Source organism: Maniola jurtina, chromosome 19 (assembly GCF_905333055.1).
Source record: "Maniola jurtina chromosome 19, ilManJurt1.1, whole genome shotgun sequence".
Classification (NCBI taxonomy): Eukaryota; Metazoa; Arthropoda; class Insecta; order Lepidoptera; family Nymphalidae; genus Maniola; species Maniola jurtina.
Genome location: NC_060047.1, coordinates 8,780,021 through 8,793,059, shown reverse-complemented (window position 1 = coordinate 8,793,059; position 13,039 = coordinate 8,780,021). Strand labels below are relative to the sequence as shown.

The window sequence follows — 13,039 nt, the reverse complement described above, 5'->3', positions numbered from 1 at the left end:
CGCACGTAAAAAATTAGCTATTTAATCGAACGGAAATACTCTTAAATTCGTTCTATTTTAAGCTCTAGAAGACATAAAACTAAGATTTATTTTAGTAATATTTCACACTAGCTGATGCCCGCGACTTCGCCCCCGTGGATTTAGGTTTTTCGAAATCCCGTGGGAACTCTTTGATTTTCCGGGAAAAAGTAGCCTATGTGTTAATCCACGATATTATCTATCTCCATTCCAAATTTCAGCCAAATCCGTTCAGTAGTTTTTGCGTGAAGGAGTAACAAACACACACACACACACACACACACACACACACACACACACAAACACAAACTTTCGCCTTTTTAATATTTTATTAGTGTGATGCCTCGTATGCTTTTCTTTTTAAACAAAAAACTGTATCAACTTAAATAGATACAACTGTTTACGTTAAGGATGATCGCAAATTAGTAACACATCAAAACTGCCATTCCAATTTCAGGTTAACCCGCTTCTATTTTAGACCGCATCATCACATATCACCAGGAGAGATTGCAGCCAAGGGCTAACTTGTATCTGAATAAAAACAAAAAAAAATCAGTTCGGGTCAGTTTAGCCACAACGCGAAAATGCATCCGCAATGAATTTCGAATTATTTTCGAGTTATTGTTCGAATTTAAATTACTCCTCAAAATGCAATATGTACCTACTTATAGATACGTGTTCTTTCTCTTGTGTGACTATGCAGGTTTTTAGATCCCTGTATCATATAATTTATAATATAATGTAGGAAGTATAGTATGAATTGTTTATTTAGTCACTAGTTTTAGTGACAGTTAAACTTAGAAGCTCTCTCCCAGTGTCCCATTGAAGCACGCACGAAAGGTATACTTTTCCTTTATCTGATGGGCGGTCGCGTACTGCGATTTGCGATCAACCTATGTTACCTAACCTGCGGTCTTTTTGGAAAGCCAAGTGTAAAATCCGGTCACCCTACATCAAGTCCACACACGCGATATGAATGTGTCGCTCTCATAATCACATTAATATTCATACAGCGTTTTAACTGCCACCATTTAAGGGGCAACTTATGCTTAGCATCAGGATGGACGTGACTCGTGAGCCGTATGAAGTCCGTGTACCTAATACTTATTAACTGATTTGAAGACCTCTTTGGCGTAGCAAGACGAAACGCCTGAGCTGGAGATAGTCGTGAGATGGTACAGTTCTATTATAATTCTAAAACGTGCGGTCTTGCTTACAAGTTACTGGGACTACTTAGTGAAAAAATATACGTACCTTCGAATAAAGCGATTCATATGATTATGATAGAACTTCACAGGTAAGTTCGTTTGATCACCAATAATAATTTTATTAAAGAAATAAATGATTGATTGATCAGGAAAATACAGGTATAATAGAAAACGAGGTTTACGTCTTTTAGTAGGTAAGTGTAGGTCTCTAATATGATGTGTTAATGATCACGTCAAATGAAAAGCAACAGTCATATTGTGGATACGCCTTTACACTCAATAGCAGTTGTCGGGAATTTACGTACATGGTCGTATTGTGTGGGATACATATTACATATTCATGGAACTCTCTTAATGTGCTCAACCATACGATTATTAATTCATTGTGACACTGGATTTAAACCCCAGTTTCAATGTTTTGCATGAGTAACATTCATGGAATTCGGTATTTCTATAGCCTACCTACATATGTACCTACATACGTATGTATTATTGGCTTTTGTCGCAGGTACTAACAGCTAAGTTGTGGTTATAATATATTGCCTCGCGTTTTAAACATACTAACGTTGTCAACTAATGTTGCAAACTAATGTTGTCTGCGGCTTCGTGGATTTAGATTCTTTAAAGATCCCTGGGAACTCTGATGTATTATAGTCAGAGATCATATATCAGAGCTCCCAGCCACAACCATGTTCATTACATTCAAATCCACCATGATCCAAACTTCATAGTCGCTGATCGTGGCACCTTGTGTTGGGGACAGAATGCGGAGAAACTTTCAGTTTTTATAAAATAACGAAGGTCTGGCACGCGCTGGCTCTCTCAACATCTACTCACAGATGGTCCTGCCTCTTGAATGCCTTTGCACAAGTGATGCACACGTATTTCCGCTCGTCGCTGTGCGTTAGTTTGTGTTTCGCAAGAGCGGATGCGTTCCCGAACACCTTGTTGCATACCTGTTAACAAAAAAGTAATCGTTTTTAAACAAATTTTTCAGACCTAGCTACTTAAATCATTAAGCATCGAGCATGAGAAGGTAACAATAATCCTTGCTCAAATTTTGGAATGCAGTTCTGCTAAGCACCTGAACTCAACTGTTTTTTTTTTTTTAAGATAATATCATGAAATCTAAATATAAAAAAGTGACTGATTGACTGGCTGATCTAATAAACCATAGCTCAAATTAGACGGATCGGGCTTAAATTTGGTATGTAAGCTAGTTATTGTGACGTAAACATTCAATAAGAAAAAAATTCGAAAATTCACCCCCTAAGGGGGTAAAATAGGAGTTCGAAAATAGTTATTGTAACGTAAACATTCAATAAGAAAAAAAAATCGAAAATTCACCCCCTAAGGGGGTAAAATAGGAGTTCGAAATTTGTGTGATCCACACGGAGGAAGTCGCGGGTATAAGCTACTGTAAACTAAGTGAGATGAAACATTTACTTTTGACAGTTGACCTTTTCTTTTCATCTTTGCAGAAAGATACATCGCTGGATGTGCAAAGCCTAAATTGTTAAAACATTTACGGACCACAAATCTGTTTATAGTCCAAGGTCTGGACGCAGATAGAAGATATAAGAAGAAAAAAAACTCTTTACAGAGAGATTTTTATTTACCGCAGAATATTACATCGAGCACGATTTTACAAAAAAAAACAGAAACCTGAAAGCCTATATGAATAGAACAATGATATCCGAGGATTGAATAAAAACACAATAGAAATGTCTATGCGAGTCAAAGCATTGCGCGATATTCCGACCTCGATGCCTTTGTCTTCAATATTATTATCGGGGGCATTTGAATATTTTACACCATAAAGCTGATCGCATATTACAACCGTAAGAGCCGCAAGAGGTGCAAGAGCCGCACGCAATATTGGTTTCGAACTGAAAATGCTAATATTGCCACCACGTGGGACGTGTTGAAGAAGACGTAAGTGCTATGCGTATCAAATACGAAGAACATTAGCAATCAGTACTTAATTATAATATTGTGTAGCAACAATAATAAAATTGTTGCTAGTAGTAACAGTTACTTATAACAATTTAAAAATTAAATACAAAGTAAGTAGATACAATTACAAATTTTTGAATTTATGTCCAACGTTAACCATTCCCATGCGGCTCCAATTACATAATTGAAAAATGCATTGTATATGCTTGTAATACTTTTTTCAGTTAGTCAGTTATGGCACCCATAAACAAAAGTTTGGAGGCTATTTGATACGTTCAACTCGTGCTCCTGAAGTTATTCGAATTTTTATTTCTGAAAATGTATCTACAGCCAGTGTGCGATCAATTTATAAAACTTTCGGTGACGTCGTATTAGAACATTATTATTGTAAATATAAATCTTTTGACGTCACCCTTTTTTATTATAGCCTTTCTAGTCGCTAATGCTATATTTACGAAAAGGTTTTTATTATTTACATTCCTTTATGATAATTTATGAGGGTAGTGCGGTATGATAGGGCTTGGCTGTAGGCAAGTAGAAATTTTGGGGATTCAAACTCACGTAAAATCCCTGAAACGAAGCGTTATTTTGCTTCATGCCATACGTACTCGTTCTTGTTAAATTGCTGAATGAAATGAAATTTTGCTAAGGCTGTGCTCCTTTCTATTTTGCTTTAAAAAAGTTTTTTCTGCACTAAAAAAAAATCGCACTCGCTGTGCTCGTGCTATTCTTTGTCGTTAAATTATATCTTACTGTCAAATACTTTAGTGACAGGAATCAACCAGGAAGTCAGTCAAGTCAGACCTACAAACTTTCACCACACAACACTTTCCCCGAATCAATTACAAGCTACGGCCTTTTAAAAGGCCAATGTATTCTTAATTTTTATTACGTGAAAGCTATTAAAGGGTGTTTATGATACTGCGCATCAAACTCATTGTAATATTGTAATATTGTAATTATACGTTCTAAGAACTGATGATAAGCTTAAGATTTTTGAAAAAGTATTTACATTTTCGAAGGCATTAGAGCTCGTTGAAACTATCACTCTTCTACAATCGAGCTATAAATAATATAACATTGCTCGTCTATTTTTTACTTCTGTATTAATCAATATAAGAAAAACCTACAAATACGAGGTTTACTAGAGCCATTATAGCGATTATATTTATAGATAGATAGAAGATATTTCTATATAGCGTATCTCGACCGTACAAAGTAATGTCCTTCACTACAATAGATATTTCCAATGGGACGTGCGTTAGCCCTAAAATATATCCTCAATGAATATCCATACCATACAAAAGAGATATAAAAATATCTAATGGCTTCCCGCCGCAATATGGTAACCATACAAAATGTCCTGTCTGTCCCCTTTTCATTTACCAACTTAATGTTTTGACTTGGATCTTATTTTTTAACCCCCGACCCAAAAAGAAGGGTGTTATAAGTTTGACGTGTGTATCTGTGTATCTGTGTATCTGTGTATCTGTGTGTCTGTGTATCTGTGTATCTGTGTGTCTGTGTATCTGTGTATCTGTGTATCTGTCTGTGGCACCGTAGCGCCTAAACGAATGAACCGATTTTAATTTAGTTTTTTTTGTTTGAAAGGTGGCTTGATCGAGAGTGTTCTTAGCTATAATCCAAAAAAATTGGTTCAGCCGTTTAAGAGTTATCAGCTCTTTTCTAGTTTTCTTGTATAAAAGAAGGTTAGATAACCGTTAGGTTCATAATATTCAAGTGTCAATTGACAAATGTCAAGCTGTCAAGATGGACGTTGCCTAGATATACATAATTATTTATTTGAAAATGATTTGTCGGGGGTGTTGAAAATTTTTAATTTACACTTGTATTTATATATTATCTATCTATTTTATATGGATTGATTGAATAAATTTTGAAATTTTAATTACAATGAGCGAATATGTAGCCGTGTACTTTGATCTTGAACCATTTTTTTTGCCGAGTAAGTAGTATTTAATTGCCGATAATAAATAAATAAAAATGTAGTGTTTCTTATCGCCCGAGTCACTCGTTATCGAGTATCAAGATCACATTTGCTATGTGTTACTCATCATGCACCTAATAACTACAGTAGTCTGACAAGACGTCATCATCATAAACTCATAGCCGGCTCACTCTGACCTCGAGTCTTCTCTCAGAATAAGAAAGGTTTCGCCCATAGTCCACACGCTTACCAAGTCTAAGAATAAGAAAGGTTTCGCTCGTAGTTTGGCCAAGTGCAGATTAGCAGACTTCATACACCTTTGAAAACATTATGGAGAACTCTTAGGCATGCAGATTTCCTCACGATGTTTTCCTTCACGGTTAAATAAAGTAAATGATATTTTATTGCTTAAAACTTACATAACTCCGACAAGTTTTACCTTTTTAAAGTAAAACCTTTTTTAACGATTCCAACCCATATTTTTCAGAAACTACTTATTAAACCACTAGTCGATGCCCGCGACTTCGCCCGCGTGGATTTAGGTTTTTCGAAATCCCGTGGGAACTCTTGGATTTTCCGGGATAAAAAGTAGCCTATCTGCTAATCCAGGATATTATCTATCTCCTTTCCAAATTTCAGCCAAATCCGTCCAGTAGTTTTTGCGTGAAGGAGTAACAAACATACACACACACACACATACATACAAACTTTCGCCTTTATAATATTAGTGTGACTACTTAATTTGGTCAAAGGAGCTTAAAAAGTTGTCCTGCATTACAGATGCAACGACGTCACCCCAACAATGCAGGGGCCGTTAACGTATCACACGGGTGAATCTACGTTTATATCGTAGAATGTTTTTATTGGGGAATAAAGTAGGTAAGTGGAACGGGAACTTGTTACTACGAATGTCAGTTTTGTTCAAATTGAGATTGATAGTGATCGGAGTAAGTAATTTACGATCTTCTAAGTCTATTTAGTTTTGGGGGAAAAAGTGGAAAACGATTTGATGACAAGTGTAGAAACAAAAAGATTTTAAGTTTAATCTATCTTGACGAAGTTTGTTACAGAGATGGCTTGCATCCTGACTGAAAGACTTTTCGCAAGATTTTTGAATACCTCAGTCCATGCGGACGAAGTCGTGGGCATTGTCACACTATTATACATGTGAATTCATATGTTCATGTGACATTTTGTATTACAGGTTCAACTAAAATACAATTCAAAGAGGATAGTATCGAAAATCGATGCGTAAGTGCTGCTCTATATCCCAACTTAGTCCTGATGTTTTGCTGATGGCGCATCGCGTCCTATTTCTGAGGAAATTCTGAACGGTGAAATAGATTTTGCGATCAAATACTGACAGTGACTTTATTTGCTACGACAGATATTATCTATAGTCGATCGTCGATCGTCGTACCTACTTTATATGAATTTTAGCCCATCTTAATATCTTTTTACATGGTTATGGGAGAGTGTGTATTTTTAAATAAAGCATTAAGAGGGCTCTTCCGTCACTCGTTTCATACAATCGTAGTTCCAATTTCATTTGAATATTAAGCAACCAAAGTCCATGAAATTTTGCAGACATATTCTAGAAACTAATATCTATGTCTGTGGTTTTCCAGATTTCTGTTAAAATATTCGGTTTCAAAGTTACGCGGTCTTAAAAAATTTCATACAAATCTTTGAGCCCCTGTAATTTTAAAACTACATATTTTTAGAAAAATCTAAAACACCACAGACACAGATATTAGTTTCTAGAATTTGTCTGCAAAATTTCATGGACTTTGGTTGCTTAATATTCAAATGAAATTGGAACTACGATTGTATGAAACGAGTGACGGAGAGAGCCCTGTTAACCACGTTAATCATGTGTAGTAATATGTTTCTTTGTGACTCCCAAACTACTCATTAAATGTTTACAGAGATTATGTTTCACAGAGTTTTCACAGAGTAGTAATTGTTCTAGCTTTTGCCCACAACTTAGTCAACGTGCCCTACATAATCTATTAGTAATATCTTTCGGGGATAATATAGTTATCTAATATTTTTATATAGTATATTTTAAATGTAAATAATAATAATAAAAAAAAAAAAAATAGTGAAAGAATTTTTAATATCGAAATGTTCCCGAGATTACCCCTACATAAAAAATCACAAACAATTTTTCTATTTCTATGTATTATATTACACCTAAATATTAATGAATGTACTTTAGAAGCCTTTCTCGTAAAATTTTCTAAGTAATGGTGTAAACGGCAATGAAATCTACAAAGAAGTTTAATTAATAAACACGGAAAGCAAATTTTCATAATACTTTTCAGAGATAGAGGAGACAGGATTCGTTTATTCTTGCCTGTAATTCCACAAATAAGGAAGCGAATAGCGATATCTCGCAGTATTTACTTAGATAACTTAGGTAAGTAGTTGTTCTAGTGGCTTCTACGGTATAACTTGGACAAGGAATCGTTTGTTTTGCCAATATATTCGTAGTTATGGGTGGCTGTAGAGTGTAGGCGTTGTAGCTTTCTATAGTTGTATGCAAATAAGCTCAGTCAACCAAAATGCAAGACAATATTTGTTTATCATTCCATTCCCTGTTGCGTTAAATTCAAAACGCCAAAGAACCTCTATACTGTCAAAATATTGATCAATGATTTTGAAGTCAAAAGAGGATAATCCAAAGATTAATACTGATCGCACATTGTAGATCGAGAAGCCAATGCCACACGATCCATACGAACCGCACGTAATGTATAATTTAGAACAGAAAATACGAATTATGTCAACAGTGCGTTCACAAGAGAGAATATTATCACAAACACGAATGTGCGTTTGTTAATTGGTTTGTCCTTCAATCACATCAACTAAGAAGCAGCGGATCGACGTGAATTTTGCATGGGTATAGTTAAATACCTAGTAGACAAAGTACGAGTAGATGTTTTATCCCGGAAAAGCAAAGAGTTCCCAGAGGATTTTTAAAAACCTATAATCACGTGGATTAAGTCGTGGGCATCAGCTAGTGTGTGATAATTGCGGCGTGTGTCTATAATGTCTTGGACACATCTGATTCATTCTACTGGCGTCAATTGAAGTTTCACTAATGAAAAATTAATTGTTTACGGTTCTAAAGCTAAACCAACGCGATCCTTCTACTCGTTGAGCCACTATTTGTGTTCGCGCCTGCGACGATAAGAACTTCGCGGCGGTAGCAGTGCGTGCGGATAATTCGTAGTGTGCGACCAACATCAAGCATCAAAACACTTTATACGTGAGTGTTGTTCGATTCTTCGCCTTAGCCTGAATGTTACGATGATCCCTCACCGACTCGCGTTACTGCGGAAATTGTGTCACGTCAAAATGGATCTTGGGATGGAAACTGGCACTTTATTTGTTGTGACGCGTAGGTATTGCTTAGGCATTTGCACTTGCTCCTCGCCCTCGCGATTATAATGTGACTTTACTGGATAGGATAAAGAAAAAAAACTGCAAGGGCTGTCAGTAAGCGCTAATTTCAATCAAAAAATACTAAAATACCTTACGTTGAATTGCTATTTATATTCTTTTAGGAAACCTAAATTAAATAGGTATATATATTATATCCACGTGGAATCTTAGGTACCTATTGGTCACTGGAATTCTGCGTCAATTCACTAAACTGATAAAAAATTAACTATTAACTATTTAAGCTGTTTAATACTTGAATATATTTTGTGATTTCGAAGTAAACATTTTATAAAATTACGTACAATGCAAATTAGGAGCGTCGAGACATGGAAAAAATTCTAAATGAAAAGCGTTCTTTGAAAACAATGTCAAGTGAAAAATTATCGTGAAGACTCACAACACGGGCGCGATTTTTACATGCATTCTGAATGTGGGTCACGAGTTGGGAATTAGGTCGAGCTTATGAAACAAAATGGCTGAACATTAACCGCTAGAAACAAATTTAATAAAAGCTGACTTTGCTAAATGGCGTGCTTTAGTGTGGCTCTACAAAATTCATATAAAAATTAGGCACCAGATGTCGATTGGCTAGGTACTGTCGCTGGTGATATTGCTTCTTTTCTACAACTGAATGGCTAGTATTTATCAGCTTAGGCTTCCATTGAGAGAGAGCTGAATAGAATTTTGACCATTTCATAGTTTTTATACGATATAATATAGCGAGTAAATAAGCAGCGAATCACCTGATGTTAAGTAATTACCGCCGCTCATAACCGTTTGCAGCACCAGAGAAACAGCCAATACGCCGCTAGTTTTTAGGAATTTGTTTATCCAGCCTTCGAATAGCCCCGTGTTGAAATCTAGTGGGAACACCGCAGAAGGGAGTTGGTTCATACAAAATGGCACAATGGGTGGTCAGGTCACAGTGCACCAGGCTCTCTGAATAGGTATAGTTGTCGTAGACAAGAACTAAACTCCTTTAGGCATTATAGTGCGTTTCATCGGATAGTACCTATGGCGTTATGTTGGCTCCCCTGACTGTTGGGTGGTCGTTGGCACCATATTGGCATGAGAAGACGCAGATTTTGTTTATTTTCATTTGATTTTCATTTCATTCATTCAGGAAAATCAAATAAAAATAAACAAAATCTGCGTCTTCTTATGCAAATATCGTGCCAATGACTTGGACAGACAGGGGAGCCAACATAACGCCATAGGTACTATTCGATGAAACGCACTATAATACTACAGTATAAAGCGAGACCCAATAGTCCGACGCTTGTGATGTTGTGGTTAATGACCACGATAACCCTTTAACATAGGGCCCTAACTACAGAAGCCAGTTGGGGTGGCTCCCTTATCCCGCACTTACCACACGATTGCTCTGTCTGCTTGTATGTAATATCATATCTTTACTCTGTGCGAAGTAAGGCCAGATATGTAAAATCGATACCAACGAATGTACGTCCAGCCTACGAATCACTGATTCAAAACCAGGGCAGGCACCGCATTTACAGTATTCTCTATTTACTCGTTCACACGAGGTCAATACTTAATAGTTAAATTGGCTGGAATACGAATATGAATGCGTATGTTTATTGACTGGCTGAATCTTGCCATTTTTAGGGTTCCGTACCTCAAAAGGAAAAACGGAACCCTTATGGGACACTGTTGTCTGTCTGTCTGTCCGTTCGTCCGTCAAGAAACCTATTCCCGTTGACCTAGAATTATGAAATTTGGCAGATAGGTAGGTATTATAGCAAAAGTACAGGAATATATCTGAAAACCGCGAATTTGTTCCTGTGCCCGAGCACGGAACCCTCAGTGCGCGAGTCTGACTCGCACTTGGCCGGTTTTTGGAAGAACAGAACAGCAATCTTATTCCCAATAACAACTGTCATAAACGAAATAATGTCAAACAAAATAGATAAACCCAATTACTAGTCCTTATCCTAATCTCTCAATATTTTCCCTATTCGTTTTTCCGATTGCGGCTGTGGTTTCGTGGATTGAATTGAAAATGGGACGAGTGCCTTTTGTTTATGGATTCAGTTTTGATGAATAAAAATATTTTATGTTAGCTTTCGCTTTTGCTTTGATGATCACTTTAGTTACTGCGAATAATTCACGTCATCTTTCAAGTATTCATATAGGATGGGTTATTCTATTTAACACGCAACATTGAAGATATATTTAACTAACAAAAAGAGAAATAATTAACAAAATTGCTTCAATTTCAACAAAGTAAAGTGAATAGTAGATTTAGCGGAGTAAATCTTTATTTACTTTACTTTGAAAACAGTATCACTGACATGATTGAATTATTTCGCAATTTATTACAATGATTCAACGCGTTTCGTGAAATGACACTAATCTTTAATTTTTTCAGTAGTGTTTTGGAAGAAACGCCGGAGCAAATGAAATTTACAAACAAACATAGCCTGGTAAGCCCGTAACCCTTTTGTAGTCTGGTACAAACTACTCACCCTATAGCCTACTAAGCTCATAACCCTTTTGTAGTCTGGTAATAAAATAATATCCAAGTACGTAAGCCTGGCAACCAAAAGTTTCCCTTTTCGTTTTTCCGATAGCGGCGGCATCGTCTCTGCTTTCGTGGATTGAATCGAAAATGGGATGAGTGGCCTTTGTTTACGGATTCTGTTTTGACGGAAAAAATGTTTCATTACTCATCTGTCTAGCTCATCAAATTCGATAATTTGATAAACAACATCCCTTTTGCTAACACTAGTAGATGTCCGTAACTTCGTCTGCGTGGATTTAGGTTTCTTAAAGATCCTATGGGATTTTCTCAAAATTATTGATAAGTAAATATTCTATTGAATTAGAACAAACTAGTTATTTTATACTTCCTACCAGAGTATTTTATTTATTTGTCGACTATTTCAGATCAAATTGCTCCAGTTCTATATTATGGCTCTTTGCAGTGAGCACATAGCAAAGTTATTGATTCGGCACGTCTTATTTTGCTCACGTTTCATAGCTCTGACCTAAGGCTCTGCCCGATGTTAATTGGATGACGCGAGCGTCCGTCCTTCTGTTGCCTCGAGTTAAATTAAAAGCTATTGATATCTCTTCGGTTGGGGATCGGGAATACGATTGTTTTGTTCCACTTTTTGTGTTTAATAGTTCATTGTACCGAATCATTGTGTTTATTCAAATGAATATTGCAAATCAGTGATTTTTAGGTTTATAATTATTTAACTAGCATCCGCCCGCGGCTTTATTAGGCAAAAATATAAATCTTGTCATATTTATTAAACCTAAGTTTTTAATTTATGCCATTTACTTAAAAGATAAAACTAATTCAAAGAATTTTCCGTTTGCTACTATTTTTTAAATTTATCTTTAGTCAAAAATACTAATAATATGCAAGATTCATTAAAATTAGCTAATGCATTTTGTCTCTAGAGCGTATTTCTGTACACTATCGATGTACGGTAATTATGGTAACGATAAACTCACTACCATTTTTTGCATCGCGAAATATACCTAATTCCGTAGCTTTTATTGTAGCTATCGGCCGTAGCACTTGCGTAGCACACACGCGTGACGTAAGCAGAAGCTACGCCGCAAGTCACGTAAATCGAAGGCACTCGAAGGAAAATTTTCAGAGAAAGGCGGCGCGCTTTGCTTGACGTTTTAAACGCTCCAAAAGTTTCACTTGTAACACGCTTTCATTGCTAATTAATGGTATAAAAATTTCATGCGATAGTCACTTACATTTTTCTGCGTGAAACGATTTGTTAACCTTTTAAGAAAATTAACAAAAAATTGGCTATATATTAATCACTTACTTTAAAGAAAAACTTTCTACTTCTAAAACAAACAAGATTCAACCCAACAATGCAATTGTTTTAGTTGCACATTTCTTTACAGTTTGCTACGCTCTGATTTCACCTCCCTTTTTGTTTCGTAAACGCCCGCCATTTGTCACCTCTGTCACGGCCTTTGTCTTCTTACTCCGAGGATTTTGTTGTAAAAAATAAATGTTAATTATTATTATTTTCTCTTGCCGTTGTGGCTCTGTTTTAGTCACGAAACTATTGTAACTAAATCAATACTCCAATTTGTTTAGTAAATTAATGTGATTGGTTGAAAATAAATAAAATATTATTTCTTTTCAAAAAATCACACAAACAAGTACTTGCAAAAGTTTTGATTTTGATTCTCAATATAAGTATTAAGTATTAAATATTTTATTTTATTTTAAAGCTTAAAACAACTTCAGTTCAGTCTCATTCTAAAGTTAAATAAAAACAATATTGTATCTGATATAGTTTGTATCAGATTTTTGATAGCCTTCCTAATGCAGTCGTATACTTTATAATTGCTAAATTTCCGGTCTGGGCTGGTGAGAGGCTTCGGCCGTGGCTAGTTACCACCCTTTTCACCCAAGCGATTTAGCGTTATGGTATTATGCCGCGTAGAAACCAAAAGA

At 35.9% G+C, this 13,039-nt stretch overlaps 1 protein-coding gene across 2 annotated transcripts in view; it reads right to left on the bottom strand.

Annotated features, from left to right (window-relative positions):
• The window catches only part of LOC123874917, a 138,399-nt gene that overhangs the window by 51,937 nt on the left and 73,423 nt on the right, over positions 1-13,039 (bottom strand). For both annotated transcript variants that reach the window (XM_045920480.1, XM_045920481.1), the window contains one exon: positions 2,064-2,182. In XM_045920480.1, the coding sequence (XP_045776436.1) occupies positions 2,064-2,182 (119 nt within the window). The remainder of the gene's footprint in view (positions 1-2,063; positions 2,183-13,039) is intronic.